General features: G+C 36.6%; 1 protein-coding gene across 2 annotated transcripts in view; it reads right to left on the bottom strand.

Moving 5' to 3' along the window:
- celsr3 (cadherin, EGF LAG seven-pass G-type receptor 3) overlaps nt 1-19025 on the bottom strand; it is a 40694-nt gene that overhangs the window by 5107 nt on the left and 16562 nt on the right. For both annotated transcript variants that reach the window (XM_052563508.1, XM_052563509.1), the window contains exons 4-31: nt 18351-18573; nt 17069-17184; nt 16831-16919; nt 16572-16729; nt 16296-16459; nt 14762-14887; nt 14424-14593; nt 13373-13558; nt 13011-13121; nt 12282-12450; nt 10469-10610; nt 9283-9403; nt 7852-8035; nt 7664-7765; nt 7489-7583; nt 6709-6918; nt 6412-6595; nt 5544-5693; nt 5288-5468; nt 5037-5204; nt 4134-4260; nt 3700-3906; nt 1847-2021; nt 1651-1763; nt 1447-1526; nt 898-1024; nt 643-762; nt 404-501 (exon numbers count right to left, since the gene is read on the bottom strand). In XM_052563508.1, coding sequence (XP_052419468.1) covers nt 404-501; nt 643-762; nt 898-1024; nt 1447-1526; nt 1651-1763; nt 1847-2021; nt 3700-3906; nt 4134-4260; nt 5037-5204; nt 5288-5468; nt 5544-5693; nt 6412-6595; nt 6709-6918; nt 7489-7583; nt 7664-7765; nt 7852-8035; nt 9283-9403; nt 10469-10610; nt 12282-12450; nt 13011-13121; nt 13373-13558; nt 14424-14593; nt 14762-14887; nt 16296-16459; nt 16572-16729; nt 16831-16919; nt 17069-17184; nt 18351-18573 — 4096 coding nt within the window. The remainder of the gene's footprint in view (nt 1-403; nt 502-642; nt 763-897; nt 1025-1446; nt 1527-1650; nt 1764-1846; nt 2022-3699; nt 3907-4133; nt 4261-5036; nt 5205-5287; nt 5469-5543; nt 5694-6411; nt 6596-6708; nt 6919-7488; nt 7584-7663; nt 7766-7851; nt 8036-9282; nt 9404-10468; nt 10611-12281; nt 12451-13010; nt 13122-13372; nt 13559-14423; nt 14594-14761; nt 14888-16295; nt 16460-16571; nt 16730-16830; nt 16920-17068; nt 17185-18350; nt 18574-19025) is intronic.

The following is a 19025-nucleotide window of genomic DNA, read 5'->3' as shown; positions in this document are numbered from 1 at the left end:
ATTAAAAAGTGAATTAAAAAAGTATAAATAAACAAATCTCACTAACCAAAAAACAGAAGTGTATATTATAAGCATACTTTTTTTTTAAATTAAATAAAATTTTAGTGAATAGTGTAATAGTATAATATCGATATAATACTTTACATAAATTTCAATGGCACAATTTCTTATGAATGAAAATATTTATAACATTTATTAACAATTAATATATTTTCATAATAACATAGCATAGTAAAAAATACAGTAAAATACGTAGTTCATTGTTGGTTCATCACACCTTATTTTAAAATATATCCCTTATTTTTCCTATGCGTATTATACCTAATTAATTTTACAAATGTGCTTATTTTTAGGTGTACATAATCTTAAGAATTGTGAATCTGAAACTGATGTGTTGGCAGACCTGGCACTGCTGACGGATGAGATGGTTGAAGCTCCGAGTGTGATCCGGTGTAATCCGCTCTGCTCCAGGAGGGAGGCGCTGTTGTATGGATTTTGGCCCTGCACACATACAGCAGGTTACAAATCCACATGCTTATTTCCACTCCATGAGCTCAAATATGGGTTTGTGTTAAAGATGTGGTTGTAAAACTGTGCATGTGTCAGGGTCATATGATAATATGTACGTCTGTGTTCACTAACTGTAATCTGCGGAGGTCTGGGAGGTTCTTCACTGGGGCTTTTCTTGCCCAGACAGGCCAGTTTCCAGGCCTCCTGCACCTCAGAGTTCAGGATAGTAAAAACCAACAGTACAGCCAATCCCTGAGACACGTGAGTAGGAGAATAACATTACACTACATTATGTGGAACACAACTATCAAAGTGTGCAGGGTAAAAAATGCACAATGACAAACTCAAGCACACAAGCACAGTCAAAAGAAAGCAGTGCACACTTACCTGTACGCAACAAAGGACAATGAACAGGTAGTGGAACGCCAGGACACTGTTATTAACAGCCATTAGACCAAACAACCAAACACATGTACTCAATAATAACAGGAGGAAGGCACTGCGGATAGTAGAACTGAGAGATAGAGAGAGACAAATAGAATAAAAGGAATTAATGTAGAATAAAGAAGCAAAAAATAATAAATTCTGTGCTGAAAATTTGACACAGTTTGACACTAGAAACAGATGCAAGGAAGAAGCACCATTCTAACCAGTATAACTTCTTTGTAATATAATATAATATAATATAATATAATTTTTGGTTGGGGTGTAAAGAGAAAATGCTCACTTTGTTTTAAAACATCTTTTTTTTTTTTTTTTTTTTTTGCATAAGAAAGAAATTCATACAGGTTTTTCAACAATTCGACGGTGAGTAAATGATGACATAATTTACATTTTTTGGGGTCATCTAAATAATATTCATGATGATAAATGTATAAGTTTCCCCTCCCACTTTCCAAATGGATTTGTTCCTGAACACATGCATGTTGTACTCACATCACAGGCAGCTTCTTTATCTCCTTCTGAGTGGGGTTACATGTCATACGCAGAACCATTGAAAACATCCCACTATTCATCTGTAAACAGAGAGAGATTTGTCAGTTTAGACGATAATTACAGTACTTCACGTTCACACATCCAGATAGAAAATTACAAAAACACATAAATGGCGCAAACAACACAAACTGAGGGGCAAAATACCAGGATGACGACGCTAACTGGTCCTGCAAAGCTCCACATCAGCTTATCGTACATGGAGATCCAGCAGAAATCTGGGTTGCCATACCCCTCTGGATCCAACCCAACTGCCAAACCTGCAACACACATATATGTCACAGAGCATATCTGCCAGAAAGTACGTGTGTGTGTGTGTGTGTGTGTGTGTGTGTTTACACACCTGTAATGATAGCAGGGACTCCCCAGCCAATAGCATAGTAGAATCTCATTGCTCCATAGTTGATGTTTCTCGCTTCTGTTTGCATACGGTAAATGTGAAGAGCTTCCACAAACAGCCACGCAAAAGCCGACATAAAGAAGTAATGGAGCAGAATCGCAACCACCGTACACAGGAACTGCACCAGTCAAAGAGAATTAGACAGAATGAACCAATTAGACCAGAGAATAGACAATAACAGCATATTGAATGCATAAAAAAACATTAGTTTTATACTACATTAAAATAATATTTCTTTCTATTGTGTTCTTGGCCTGATAAAAGTGGGACACTGTGGCTTTGTTGTTTGCACATGTGTTCTGACTTATTGAGATTTGGTGCTCACTTGGGTGTTTTGAGTTCAAATCCAGCTTAAACCATTTCCCGATCTCATTAACACCACTTCCTGAATGCTATATGCAGCACATGGCCAAAAAACTGAATCTAAGGTCTTATCAATACACGCTAGCAAAGTCTATGTTCGAGAGAGAAGATGAATTATCAATGAACACATATTCGATCACATGCACACCCACCCCAGTACAGCGGTTGAAATTAATGAACTCAGCAGTAACAGGCTTTTAGTGTGAGTGGTTTGCACTCCTGAGAATAACGTCTGTTAAAAATGTTGTTAACCCCCTTAGAAAGAGGACTAATGTGTGAGTGTCTGTCTGAGGACGAGAGAGATACAGAGACAGTCTGTCAAGGAAAGTGTGTAATAACATCTGGTTCCCAGCTCACAGCATAGTATAAGTGGCTTTTGTACAATATTGCACTAATGGCTGAAATGTCAGTTTCTGAATGACAAATCATATTCAAGCTGCCAAGTGCTTTATCCTGAGAGTCAGCTGGCTTTCAACTGAACTATTCATGATCTTTAATACCTGGTGTTACACTTGCCTTTATAAAAGCTTTAAAAATAAAATGGGCTCTAAACGTCTGACACTTTAAAAATCTGGGACTTATTTTAATTCAAAATGGAAAATAAACAAAGCATTAGGTTCTAAAACAAAGAAAAATAACTGATCATATGATTAATTTAATGTTATTTATATATCTGTGTGTGTGTGTAATATTTACTGTTTATACTTAATATTATTATATTTAACATTACATACAGTATTTAAATATAAAATATTTAATATTTTACATTTTTTTACTATATATATATATATATATATATATATATATATATATATATATATAAATATATATATATATATATATATATAATGTTTACAAATTTTATATTGTTTGAATCAACATTGTATTGAATCAACATAATATATAATATAATATAAAATAACTAATTTTTATTTATTTCTGATGGCAGAGCTGAATTTTCAGCATTTCCAGTCTTCAATGTCACATGATCCTTCAGAAATCATTCTAATGTGCTGATTTGCTGCTCAAGAAACACTGAATATTAACAGTTTTGCTGCTTACCGGTAATCTTTTTTTGGAAACCATGATACATTTTCTTTCAGGATACTTAATTAATACAAAGTTCAAAAGAACATAATTTATTTTATAAAAAAAAAACTTACAAATTATAAATGTAGTTTAAAAGTACTTTTGAGCAATTTAATTCAGATTTTATAAAATATTTATTATAAAAAAATGTATGTGCTGTACCTATTTATTATATTTTGGACTCCAATCTACAAATAACAATGTACGTTCAGCACAAAGGAAACTAGAGAGATTGTGTTTGTCTCTTACAGTGTTTTTGTCTCCGAGCCCACCCAAACTTTCTTTGTCTGTCTCACTAACCCAGATTTAGATTCAGACACACACTGACATCTCTGTTCTCTGACCTGTTGTTCCGTCTGGTTGATGCCCAGCAGGTATGTGAGGTGGGAGAGGAGCGTAGCGGCAGCCATGTTGGAATGAATGCTGCGTGTGTTTGATTTCAGTCCCCTCAGGCTCAATAAAACCACCACTGTTAGCAACAACGCCGCCATGGAAACTGAGAGGGAGGAGTACGTTACTATGGCGAGGGTCTCCAGGTCACCCTCTAACTGCTGCTTAGCAAACAGAGAGAGAGAGAGAGAGAGAGAGAGAGAGAGAGAGAGAGAAGGGAAACGATATCAGCAACGCTGCTTGTGCTGAAGGAGATGTCACTGTGGAACATCCTGTTGCTATGTAGTATTAGATTGATGATAAATGTGAATATTTCTTGTAAAGAATAGCTTTTCAGTGACGGCCTTGATGGTTCTTTGTTCTGTGTGTGTGTGTGTGTGCACATTACCTCTCTCTGTGAGCTGTCCATAAGGACTCCAAACGTCCCCAGTCTGTGGCACTGACAGCGAACATGTGACGTGTTTCTATAGACCACACTACAGTCCCTCACCGTCCAGCAGCCTCCTGCTGATACACTGAACACACACATTCCCAGCATTTACTGCTTACTCCTTACAAGAAGAATACAGACGAAAGATTTCTTTTATGTTTTTGAAAGAAGTCAAACACACTCAACAAAGCTGCATTATTTGATCAAACAGTAATATTGTGAAATATATTTACAATTTAAAATAACTGTTTTCTATTTGAATATTTGTAAAAATATAATTTCTTCCTGTGATGACAAAGCTGAATTTACGGCAGCCTTTACAGCAGTCTTTATGATCCTTCATAATTAATTTAAATATTCAGATTTAGTGCAAAATTAATTTTAATACTTTCTTTGAAACCATGACAGATGAATTATTATTAATGTATCATGGTAATTATTCCAAACTTTTGACCAGCAGTGTAATGTAACAATTTGGTCAACTGATGGTGCTTTAAAGGGATAGTTAACACAAAAATGAAAATTTTGTCATCATTTACTCACCCTCATATCGTTCCAAACCTGTTTAAGTTTCTTTTTATGTTGAACATAAACGAACATATTTTGAAGAAGGCTGGTACTCAAATAGTTGATGGTCCCCATTGACTTCCATAGTATTTCTTTCCTTACTATGAAAGTCAATGGGGACCAACAACTGACAGCGAAACCTTAATTTGTGTTCAAAATAAGAAACTTGCACAGGTTTGGAATGACATGAGGGTGAGTAAATGATGACAAATTATTCATTTTTGAGGTGAACTATTTCTTTAATAGTGTTTTTGTTTGTCCTTGAGACATGAATTTGAGCAAAGAAAGACTTACGGGCTGCTGTGATTCCACTGCACACACAGTGGTTTGCTGCGGTTGCTGGTCTCCAGAAGACGGAACTCCAGCAGGACCGGAGTGTCCAGAAAACCCTCCACGAATGTCTGGTTATTGTACACAGAAACGCTCACTACAGGCGAGTTCAACACAGGGTGTCTGGGTAACCTGCAGAGATGCACACACATTGTTAGAAAAACAATCGCACTCACAGATCACAGTTATCTGCGTGTTGTTTATCTCTTTCTAACCTGACGCCGCGACGGTCTGTGTGGTATTTAGGGGGAAGTGCGGCCCCTAGGCTTCGATAAATAAAGAGGATGACAATGGAGACCGGCGCCTCTTGCAGTGACAAAGAACGCCGCGCTGCTGTTGCTTCTAACGTCTGATTGGCCGACAGGTTCACAGGGCCAGCAGGAGATGGAGCTGAAACTAAACACAGATTTATTGCTCAATGCTTTTAAGCTTTGTAAATGGATTTAAAGAGTGTACATATGTGATACTTACAGAAGTTGCGCTGTGACACTAGTGTAGTAGGGGGCAGCACAACATGTGTGTGAGGGTCCCAAAGTGCTTGACCTCGAAACAGAGTACTGTGATACCGTGGAAATCGTCGCCGCACGTGTGTGTGGTTGTCAACGCGATCCAGAGTCATGACTGCAAAATACAAACACACACGCTGTGTGAACAACAGGAATATTTTAATAGATCTGCTCTCTATAGTGCTGCAGTTTTTCTTGCTGATCCTGCTGGAGGTGCGCACTGCAGGTCTCAGTCGAACATTGATCTTTCTAACTTCACTTTACACTGCATAGGTTATTTCCAATATTTACTTTTTCCCACCATCAGCTGACAAAGACGCTCTCCCTTAAGAGTGGAAGTGCTATGCTTGTCACAATTTTTTTGTTTTTACTGGATTGAAGGAACTAAAATGCCACACAATATTTTATAAAGAAACATAAAAAAATCTTATACACAAAAATATATAAAATACAAGTAATATATTAGAAGTAATATAATTATTATGCCCATCACAGTAAAAAACAAATAATCAACAAATCATTTAATGGTTAATTAAAAAAAACTATTAAAGTGTTGATTTATATTTAAATATCCTTCACGAAGAAAATATAAATAAATCAACAGAAATGCATCAAAGACAATGAAAAGCAATTTATCTGAAATCAATTTTCAGAGGTCGGTCAAGTTCATTTGAGGCTAACATTTCTCTTTCCACTCCCTCAAACCCCAGCAGAAATCATTCTAAGATGCTGATGCTTATCAGCTTAACACTTCCTATTATGATCTGTATTTTCTTTGATAAAGAACAGCATTTATTTGAAACAGTATGTGTTTGTTGTGTGTTAATGCTGACCGATGTTTGGGGCGACGAGTGCCACAGGATTGAGGTAGGTCTGTTTCATGTTCTGGGCGAGTATGCGGGCGTACTGCTCCAACAGATCGGCCAAACCCGCCGCTCCAGTATGACCTGAACTCTGGCCCCTCCACAACGCAGAGCTGCCCGGACCAAACAAAACACTACAGCCCCGCAACACATTCTGCCGAGAGAGACAGACCAAAGCAAGACGTTAATCAACTAGTCTTGTCAAGCTCAATAAAATCTGAATGCCAGATTTCCAGCTATTCATCAGTTCCCTAAGGTAATACACACCTCATTGAAATGTGCATCCTGAGTAGCTGTCAAACCGAAGCCTGACTGGAGGCTCTCAAAGGTCAAGAGGCGAGACAGCAGCCGCTCGGCTATCTGAAGGTCATTGCCATAGAGACGGGTTGTTGCCTCTGTGACATCACGGAGCTGATGGGCCAGTTTTTTCTCAATGATGGTGTTGAGTTCTGTCTCATTTCTTTCTAAAGCCTCCAGCTACACACACACACACACACACACACATCAAAAAAGTGGTTATCTAATATAGAAAAGCAGCTCTAATAATGTGTCAAAGTTCTGGATCTTAGGCCTGTTTCACTTATCCCGTGTTGACATATTCAGTTAAATTCAGTTCAGCTCGTTTCTGCTATATTTACATTTTACATGAGCTGTGCTGTAACAACACATCATACTCAAATAAAATTAAATTTAAAAAATAATAATTAAGATCTAAAATGAAATCAAAATTAATATGCATTTTTTTATACAGCACATTTTAATGTTGAAATGCCAAAATTCACTTTAAAATTGCACTTTAATAATATTATATATATACATATCCACTATAAAAAGCATTATTTATTTGTTAGTATATTATTTATTTGTTATTTAACTTACAACCAATTCTATGTTATAGAGAAAATATAGGAAAATAAATATTGCCAATTGTACAGAATTTTTATATCGTCCATGCAAAATCTTCAGTGTAGGAACCAAGTAATTGTTTCTGCAAAAAATGTGTGCAATAGGCCTCGTTCTAGTAAATGTGGAGGTATAGTTTCTCACGGCTGTGTTCAGCTCCACAAAAGGAGGAGAGGTGCAGTTGTACAGATCAGGGTCGAGCCATCCTCTCTCTCCATCACAGTGCCGAATCGCAGTTCCTTGGAACAAGAGATGAACGAATGCATTAGATGGACTTCAAAAAAGACACAGATGTGAATGTACACACTCACTCACTCACCTACTGATCCTTTGGGACAGGGGACAGCAGCAGGCAAGTTGAACTTTGTTCTGGGCCACCAGATTGCTGATGTTATGGTCTTCGGACAGCCATCATAGATTACTAAGAAAAGCGGGTGAGGAAATGATTAACAATTGTGGAGAGAACATGGGAAGATTAACGGTTGGATGAAGGGATATTTACTGTACCTTCACAGCCTGTTTGTGTGACCTCAGCAAATGGACTGTCACACATGTTACACTGTCTGCCAATCACTCCAGGTCGGCACTGGCACTGGCCGTTCTCGGGGTCACATGACCTTGAGAAGGAGCCCACTGGATAGCAATCACATGGCAGGCAGACATCAGTGCCCCGTCGCCGGTAATGAAACTCCTGACACACACAGAAACATCCATATTAACATATGCATTTACAACACAAACTGATAAAAATCACAAAGCACAGTGATTATAGCATAATAGCTAGAATAATAAACAAAATTCCTTCATATATTTCAAAAGCCTGTTAAGATTGTGTGTTCATGTTTTCATTTGAGATCGGAGAGTAATATACAGATAATCAAAAGCCTGATGTTCAGCGTGAGTGTGAGTAAAGCTTTATTATAGCACCCCACAGTGAGGAACACATTTCTCTAATCTCTTAATTATACTTAAACACACACACACACACACAAACCAATTAACACTTCCCAGACCAGCTATACTGTATGAACAATTATATGTGAACATGTGGGCATTCACTCTTATAAATAGTACCTAATCAAAAGAATGTGTGACTATAATTTGAATATAACCATTTAAAGACTGGTAGGTATTATCTGTACGGGCAAAATGGATACATTATCCAGGAAATTGCAATATAACACGCTACTATTAAGAGAAATTTGTGCATCTTCATGACCAAAAATGCCTGTAGTTGTACAAATAATGATTTCAATTAAAAGCTGTGTTGCTTTGGCAGGAAATTCAAGAAATCTCCAGTCCTTTTCTCACTAATTTCTCCATTATTTTGCATACTCTATTTACTGTTTTAATAATAAAACTGAAAATAAAGTGAAGCTGGAATTCACCAAAGGCTGATCCTGAGAAAATCAGTTTTTACTCTCTTGAAACTCTGAGAAGGTCAGGAACACGAAGTTTTCTCTGAGGAGTTTAACGCTCCGCATGTTTATGAAGCTGCTGGTTCTTGGAGAGTTTTACTGTAACTGCTGATCCTTATACTGAAACAGTATGTTTGTGTTCTTATGGTATAGAGTGTATAGATTACACATGTGCTTGCCTTGTCTTATGTTACAGGAACTTTTTAAGAGGGTTTAGGCATCAAACCCAGCAGACAAATCAGTTAAAATACAGATTCATGATACAGAGTAATGGCTGATGAAAATTCATCTTTGTCATCATTAAAATAGAAAACTAATTAAATTGGAATACATATAATTGTATTTGTAATACTGTTTTTGATCAACTAAATGCAGCATTGCTGAGCATAAGAGATCCCAATCCCAAACCTTTAAATCGTAGTGCACATGTCTGATGTGAATCTGTGATTTTATTAATTTACTTTTTTTTTTTTTGTGATGTCCTACTCATTTAACACACAGTATAAAAGTATACATGTACCTTGCAGTGGCAGTGTCCAGTGGTCTTATTGCAGTCGGTGTCAAAGCCTTTACTGGCTTCACAGTGGCAGGGTCCACATGTCGGGCTGCCCCACCAACCACGAGGACATTGCTGCTCAACCCTACAAACACACACACACACACACACACACACACACACACACACACAGTTAGATTTGATCAAATACCTATGTATCTAGGGCAGATCTGACATGGAGAGCGAGACAGCGTGACACACACAGAGAGAGAGATGGAGCCAGCAGATAAAAGAGAGCAGATGAGATTGCCGCTGTTGTGAAGGATTTGGCTGAGCGTGTGTGAGTTTGAGGTAGGGGTTGAATTAGGGTCGCATGAGTCACAGTCTGTCGGTAAACTTAAGTCTACTTTCATCCGTTCAAAGCCAGCAAACCTTAAGCACACACGCATACATGCGACTAAGCAGAACAAATGCATCATTAACATGAACACAAACTTATTCGCCATACACATCCAGTCTTTCGGATAAGCTTTGAACACTGGATTAATGTGATAGAAAACTCTTACACATGCACACAAATTCAGCCGTAAACCTGAATGCATCGATAAAGTCTTTGTCCATCTCTCACTGATTATCTTGCTCGTCCATTTTGCTTGTCAACTTATTAGAGATTATAGTCCGAATAAAAGTAACTTGGCTAAAATTCAGATAAGGTATGCGGGTGAAAATCCTTTTCTTCCCTGTATTTTTGTCTTGTTTCCCAGCAAAACAGCCTTATAACAATTTTTTTTTTTGGAAAAGCAAAATTGTTTAAGTTAAAATCACTTTTTTTTCCCAGAGAATAGTTAATTATTTTTGTAACAGATTAGATTTTTTTTGTCAGGTGGTATAAACCTGACTAAATTTAGTTAGATTTCTGATTAAAACTATGGGGAAAATACTGGAAAAAATATAAATATGAAATAAAAAGAAAATGGAAAAATAAAAAAATCATATATATATAAATATATATTTTTCATATATATATATATATATATTTCATATATATATATATATATATATATATATATATATATATATATATATATATATATATATATATATATATATATATAAATAAATTTCAGCACATGTAATGATTGAGTAGTAATGTGTGTGTTCATTTGTGCTCATGTAAGTGTGCATACATGTGGTATGTATTAATGTATACCTGTGTTGGCAGTACTGTCCATAGTGATTGTCCTCACAGTCACAAATATATCCATGTGAGGAGCTGGGCTTCCTGTGGCACTTTGCTTGATTTTCACATGGGTTCAGCTGACATGCATCCATACAGCTTTTACCGTAGAATCCTGTAAATGAAAAATGTAAACTGTTACAACACAATATTTTTTCAATGTTAAAGTGTTTTCTCAGCCATTCTTAGGTTAATTTCAGTGAAAAGTATAAACACTGTAACTGCTATCACAGAGTTGGCACAACCAATGATGTGAGTTTGGGGCGGGGCTATCTGTTTGAGCGACCAATGGCAGATGTAGGGAGTGTTCAGGGAGCTGTTTGTAAACCCGAAAGACTTTAAAAGTGTCATGAAAAATCAAGTTTTCTGTGATCAACAATGAAATTCACTTCAAAAGAGAAAAACATCACACACCTCACATAGATGTGTATTGAATTTAAGGCATGAAACACACAGGAACTGAATGAACTGAAAGTATTTCACTCGCTACATAAAACAACCAACAAAACAGCATAGCCTTGATCTCTCCTTCACCAGAGTCATATAGAAAATCTTCCATCTGCACGACAAGTGATCAAAAGACACAATAACCCCCTTTCTCTCGCTCTGTCTCTCTCTCTCCCTCTCTCTGTTAGCAGGGAGATATTTGAACTACTGTTCAAAAGGGTTTGCAAACTCTATTAAGATGAATGAAGAAAATCATAAATGGAATGCAGTAATACAACCATATGCTCTTCTGATGAAGCCTTCCACTGCTTTGAATGCTGTAGAAGTCACTATAGGATTACAATAAAGTTCTCAGGAAAAGCAACTTTATTCAGCACACATTCAACTAGAATGCTGCAGCACTGAGACTTATTAAAACTGTTCAATTATGTATGGGAATCTAACCAACAACAGAGCAAAAAGGAGAGAGATATTTCTGTTTTAAATGTAGGCACTCTTAGCACTGTGTGTGTGTGTGTGTGTGTGTGTGTGTGTGTGTGTGTGTGTGTGTGTGTGTGCGTGTGAGAGAGAGAGAGAGAGAGATGTTGTGTCTATGGGTTTACTCTACCAGGAGGAGGTCTGAGAAATTAATTCAGTGTTTATGAGGAACGGCTTTGATTTCTCTTTCTGCACAGCACTATTAATAACACTGGGCTGATGCAACTTTAACGGCATGATAATGAAGTGAACGAGTTTGTATCTTCATTTAGACGTGATGGGGGCTCATACCAACACAAGCACTTTTAAATGTATATCATGTCCTCTGTGTGGGTGAACTGTCAGGCTGTTAACAGAAACCACTGACATGCTCTATGTATTATTAATACACAGTATAGACTGTACAGACGTCTGACACCACACTGAAAACTGAAAAAATATATGTGGGATTCAATAACTAATTTATAAGTACAATTTTAGCATACTATTTTAAAATAAAAAGAAGGACGAAAGTACAGTTTTGTGCTTCTAATGCTAATAAAAAAAGGGAAATTTGTGACTGATCATGTGAACTCCTTTGTGTTGACGGTTAGACGTTCTTCTTCCACTGAGGCACAAGCTGCTCTTTGGATCTTTCTCAAATTATGCTGGAGAACATGAGGTAGTTCATGCAGCTCATGTGCTGTTGTCATTAAAGCCAAAGCACCTAATACTGAAATTTTCCGTTCAACTTTTCATTTAAATTCTTATGCTGATAATACAAATTGTAATGAAAAATTGCATCAAATAAGACATGTTGTATGTATATGAAACATTTGAATTCTTTACATTTTGTAACCAACAATTATAATTCACATCTTACCTGGTGCACAAACACAGGTGTGTCGATCCCATTCATCGGTGCATTGGCTGTGGGCTGGACAAGGGGAGGAGTTACATGGGTTGCCAACATTACAGCCAGTCTCCACCTTGATGGTTCTAGAAGGGCGGGGCAATGAGGGGGAATCAGGACGCACCCCCAGACGCACCCCCTGAGGATACATACAGTACACAGATATAAGTATGCATCCAATTAATGACACATGCATCCCGAATAATAGCACAATTCCAAAAAAATAAATAAATAAAACGTAAAAAAATTATTTTTGATTGAATAAATATGATTAAAAGCCTTTCTGAGCTTCGCAGATGTTTTTTAAAAACATTAAAAATATATTTTTTGACAAAGAAAATGAATAATATTGAAATTAACATTGTAATACTATTGATAAAAATAAATGTCTTTTTGTTCTAATAAATTAAATGGAAATTCCCAATTATACCATAAATGGGAATTTGGTTGATAAATGCTTTGCTGACTGCACATTTGAAGGAACTTTTATATTATGTCTGTTCTCTAAGTTCTCATTAATTATTTAACTAATTGCCTGCTTGTTAAAAACTAATGACACCATTAGGAATTCAAAACTACCAATAATTCATACATTACAGAAGGCTGCAGAGGCAGAAGTTTGGTGAGCACAGTTGAGATCATATCAGGTTATTAAAAAAAAGAGAACACAAAAAATGACTGAAAGTTACAAAGACGCACCTGAATGCAGCCACGTATCCCATTTTGCACCTCTCCTGACCCTAAAACTCCACCTACATGTAGGTGCTTCACCTTTACACCATTAATCTCATTCCCAACAATAACTGTTCCCTGTGATAGAGAGAGATGTGAAGAGAGGCAGAGACAGAAATGTGAGAGAAAGTGAGGTTATATATATTAGTCGATTTATGTTATACTGCATGCAAGTCAGTTTTTAATCACTAAACCAGTGATCTGTATCTGATTTGTAGTTTAATCCAGAAAGATTAGGATATGATATTCCAATATTCCAGATTAAGGATTATAACAGTTAGTCAGCGACATAATAGGGGTTAGAGGACCACTTATGTGTTTGTGTGTACCTGATACAGTCCAAAGTCCAGTCGGACAGTAGCAATATATCGAGTCTCTCTGTCACTCCTGACATCTCGGAGCTCGAGCTGTAGGTCATGCCAGCGTCCATCACACACCTGAACCTGATCCAGTCTCAACCTGACCGGCCGAGTCGAACCCCTTGCCACGGAAAAAACCAACTGACCCGAAACCACCTGGAATCAGAAACATACACACCAGGGTTTTTAATAATTAACCATTTCTCAATGTTTGCATTGGGTATGAAAGCTACACTTAATCATTTAAGCATCAGGAGTTCAGCGCAGTATTGTCTACTTCAAAGTGCTATGGGAATTCAAGCTAGTTTTATTTATTTTACACTGTGCTTCTAGTGAAAATGTTTGTATTCTACTCCAAAAGAGTTCATGTTTTCCTTTCATCAGGCTCTTAATGATTTAAAAGATTTATTGGAATAAATGAAGGCAAAGACCTCAGGTTTATCCTTAATGCCAGAGAGCATTAGAACAGCACAGCTTTTACACAGGAGGAAAAACTTGGTTTATAATTAATGAGGTTTCAATCCTTTGATTCTACTTGCCTTTAATGAAAATTTATGTCATGTTTATTTAAATAAAAATCAAATAGTCATGAAAAATTTACTGAAACTACTGTAATAAAAAAAAAACGAAATAACTTCCATTTCCCACAATTTAGATTATCTAGTAAAACATTTGAAAAATCAGTAAATCTTGACATTATTTTAAAATGTAAATAAAATTTTATCAAACTGAAACCTTATGTAAATGTAAACATAAATGTAAAAATTATCTAAATTAATTTTGCTTTGCTGGCCAAACATTTCACCTCAATGGTACCATAAAATAAATAAATAAACAAACAAACAAATAAACACATCAGTACAATAAAGTAAGTCAAATAATTCAAAATGTCCATTTCAATTAATTTGTATTAGTAATCAGATGAAACAGACTACAAATAAGGGCTGAACTTTTTCTAGTGATTTCTTTTCCTTTCTGTGTGTATTACTGTGTCACTCGTTGTGTTTGTAAGTGTGTATACCTGAAAGATCAAGTTGGTGTACTGTCCAGCTTGAGCCTGCAGGAGAACCCCCTCTTTTGATCTGGTGCGGAACACCAGTCCCATGTACCAGGGTGTAGTGATGGTGACATCATTCTTCAGGTCCCACCACAGCGCACTGTTTCCAAGGAAACGATGGGGGTGGGACATCACTGTGACAGAATCATTCCAATAATACCGTCATCAGTGATGTCATCATGACAATAACATTTAGTAATAATTATTGGTTGATACTGCCATTCTGATTTAATATTCACTTAAAGATCAACAGAGAAATATTTGATGAATTTATGAGTTTTGTATTTTTATGTGGGTCTCACCTAAACTGCAGTCCTTCCCTCCAAATCCAACAGGGCAGTCACAGGAAAACGTCTCCCAGCTCACTCTACATGTGCCGCCATTCTGGCACGGGTTTGATTTACAGAAAGGCAGTTTGGCACTGCAACCTAATACGGACACAGGGCATTATTCATATATCACAACTGCTGCAGTCAATCACAGAAACATCACAATCCCCAATAATAGGCCAAGAGTAACCACGAATGCTATCAAAGTTAGTATACAGTGCACCATTCAAAAAGACTTAAGTAAGACTTTTAAAAAATACTCCCATGCTCTCTTCTGCTCACCATTTATGTAATTAAAAATAGAGTAAAAACTGTAAAATTGTGATCTATTTTAACCATTTAAAATATATATACAGTTGTCCTCATAAGTTTATATATTGGAGAATATGCAAATACATTTATAATTTTAACAAAATGAAAAATCTTTAATCTTTAATATTTAAACATTTTCCAAAAGTGACTATGATTTTGAGATCCATCTTTTCACACTGAGGACAACTTAGGGACTCATATGCAACAATTACAGAAGGTTCAAATGCTCACTGATGCTCCAGAAGTAAAAAAACATGCAAAAAAAAAATCGAATTTGGATAAATTCAACTTATTTAGTATTCTGAGAAACATGCACCTATCTTTTGTAGCTCTGAAGAGCAGTACTAAAGGTTGTTCTCAATGTGAAAAAATGGATCTCAAAATAATAGTCACTTTTGAAAAAGGTTCAACTATGCAGAAGATGCTGGAAAACCGAAGAATGTGCAGGAGCTGGGGGACTTTTCTGAAGAACGGCAGGCAGTTGAACCACTCAGGACCTGCACAACTAATTAACAACATCACAAAACTGAAAAACAGTCGTGGATCATCCAGGAAATTACGCACAGTATTAAGGTTCAAGAGTATGTAAACTTTTGAACGGATTGTAAATTCAGTTCTTATTTTTTCTTATGGAGTATATATAAACATCTGTTATGTTAAGGAAAGTACTAAATAAAAAATAACATGCAACTTTCATGAACTCTCTTGTTTTGTCAAATTATTAACATATTTGCATACTCTGCAAGGGGTATGTTTACTTAAGAGAACAACTGTATTTTAAAATAGAATTTATTCATGTAACGGCAAAGCTGAATTCTCTTTAGTGTCACATGATCCTTCAGAAATCATTCTAATATGCTGATTTGCCGCTCATGAAATATTTCTTCTTTATTTATTTTTTTTGATAAATGTTTAAAACAGTTGTTCTGCTTAATATTTTTGAGGAAACTGTTATTCTTGGATAGATAGGACGTTTGAAAGATCATCATTCCATCATTTTTTTTACCATGTCACTTTTGATTAATGATTTTTTATTAATTTCTTTCAGACTTCCAAACATTTGAATGGCAGTGTTTGTTAAAATCATCAGAGTCAATCTCAAATTCGGGCGTGACTATCATCACACTGTAAACAATCACACACACACACACACACACACACACACACACACACACACACACACACACACACACACCAGGTAAAGTGCCATTATTAGCGATGAATCCCGCCATGTCCACTGGTCTGTTATCAATATGCAGGTCTTTCATGCAGCCAATAAATTCTCTTGTCGTAAACGGGAAGTTCTCAGGCAGGTTAGGAACACCACCCAAAAACAATGGGCCTGTCAGATCCAGAGACCTGTGAGAAAAAAATACAGAAGGAATGAATGACAAAATTTGTTCTCCTGAGCAACACTTTTCACATATACGTGAACATATAAATGTCCAGATATTAGGTGGTGGATGCTCACTTTTTGCTGCTGGTCTGTCTTCCCTGGGCAGCACAGCTGTAGTTGCCGAGCTGAATGCCAAACCTCAGCGAAACAGCTGTGTCACAGTCATCTACGCTCAAGACTGCAACCTTCTCATCAGACGGACCCTGAACATCACCACTTACACTGCGCTTTGGCTAGATACAAGCACAAATGAGTTCCCCATAAGTACACAAACACAAAGCACAAGACTACATTCTGAATACATGAAAACAACTTCTTTAGAGGACTTGTTCACCTTGTTGTAATAATGGATGTGAACGGTGTGCCAGTTGCCATCACTTACTCCGCCAGGCAGGTATGGACTCACCTGAGTAGACAACTCACCTGTGCAAAGGTCACACAGAGATCAGAAGTTGATATTACAGAGACAAAATTTACACCACAACAAAAACTGTATTATCATAATTACCCATTATATTGTAGAGATTTATTTCAACTTTCTGAACAGACAAATTCACTCTTTTTTTTCTTACCTGTGGAGTATTTAAGAACCATTTGTCCGTTCAGTATCTCCAAAGCAAGGAAGTCATGCTTCTCATTAAACCGACCGTTGTAGAAGAGCAAACCATTACTTTCCAATGTGGCAAACCTACAAAACACATTTAGTTCTCATCAAAGATCTGGAATGACTCAGAACAGGTCCATTTAGAGTTAGAGCATAATGTGATGTCTGCAAACCGAGAACAAGAGTACACTTAGCATCAAATGATGTCTAAAGTAATTCCACTCGATTTCCAATCATCCTAAGAAGGTTTCATGGCAAGGGTTCAGCGAACAGTCTCCATAAAAACTTTAAAAAGTCAAAAAGTATGCACACTAATAGTAATATTGATAGGTTCTTATAAGGGTACTCCACATTTCTGTAGAATAAGTTATTATTCATGTAAATCTTTCATTAAATTATGAACTTTCCAAAAAGAGTTCTCTTAAGATGCATACAAGATGAAAGCCAGAATCACAATCTTTCTTTTTGCAACATAAATTTATAGCTGGCATGCCTCTGGATGTCCTCTCTGGAGACTGACTTTAAAACATCTTTTAGTTTGGTCCTGACAAAACACTGACAAAAGGCCTGAGCTGTGAGGGAGATGGACCTTGTTTACGCTCCACTGAGCAAAGACTTTTAGATGTAAAAGAGTTTTTTATAGGACATGGTCAGTCTGTAATCTGCACACTGTAGCACAATGGTTATCTTTTGGTGCAGAGAGGCAAGACTTTAACCGAGAGAAAGAGAAGGATTTAATATTCTAGCATGTCTAGGGAGATGAGAGAATGTTGTGCCCTTTCTGGATATGTTGATATTTGACCATGTTAATAAATAAAATAGCTCTGTTGTAGTCGCCCTGGAGATTACAACAAACAACCATTATATTACCTCTGTGCCACCGCAACCAAACCCTGACCAATCGCATCAAACACATGACCAGAAAACAGCACTCACAAGGGGAAGTGAAAAAAAAACAAAACGGATGAGAGAGAAAGAGAAAGAGAGTGCTAAGGAGTTTTTCTCATGAGAGAGCATGAAAGGAAGAGGAGAGAATATAAGAAACAGATCACGGAGGAGAACATTTGATTTATGATATTTACACATTATAAAATATTTCAAAGTGTGAGTAAGAGTGGTTAATATTTTATATTATTTACATTTTAAAATCATTTCTACTACCTGAGAGAAAGAGAGAGAAAAAAACTCTTAAAATCCTAAATCTAAATGGTCATTTTAAGAATAAGTTTAGATGACAGGTGTGTACTCACGAGAGAGAGATGGAGAGGTGGAACCGTTGACGGAGCCCCCTGAACATCATGAATGATTTTGGCGGGAAGGATCTGGTGGTGACAGAGCAATATGGTTTCTCATAACCTCCTGCAGGACACTCACACCTGAATCCCCCTCCGGAGAGCTCCCGACATGTACCGCCGTTGTGACAAACGCCTGCCACACACCGGCCACCACGCCGGTCGAACTCACACCGATCGCCTGAGACGGACAGAGAAAACAGGACATTTACAATACATAAAACACACATACACATGACAAAACAAATACACGTGCACACGTTGATATACACTTCAATTCAATCGTACTCCATTAAAGGTGACAATTGTACCGCACTGCATGAGGTGCTGATATTTTTAAAGATGATAATTGTTAACAATTTTAACATTTTGATTCAATTTAAAATGATTTATAAAGTTCAGCTGTTAAAGTCGCCATGAAACTGAAATCTATGGAATCCTCGGATCTTGGACTTCTTTGCTAAAACCCCTTTCTCACAATGCAAGCTCACAGTCAGATATTATTTTTATTCAGACCCCAATCAAACTATTTTACAGGTTGAGAAAAACCAGTTACCAAATGACAACAAAACCAGCAAAAATAATTTACATAAAACTAGCAAACATTCTAAAATGCAAACCTAATAATTATTC

The sequence above is a fragment of the Carassius gibelio genome, chromosome B8 (assembly GCF_023724105.1).
Source record: "Carassius gibelio isolate Cgi1373 ecotype wild population from Czech Republic chromosome B8, carGib1.2-hapl.c, whole genome shotgun sequence".
NCBI lineage: Eukaryota > Metazoa > Chordata > Actinopteri > Cypriniformes > Cyprinidae > Carassius > Carassius gibelio.
The sequence above is the reverse complement of the archived record's forward strand: the minus strand, read 5'-3'. Positions and strand labels throughout refer to the sequence as shown.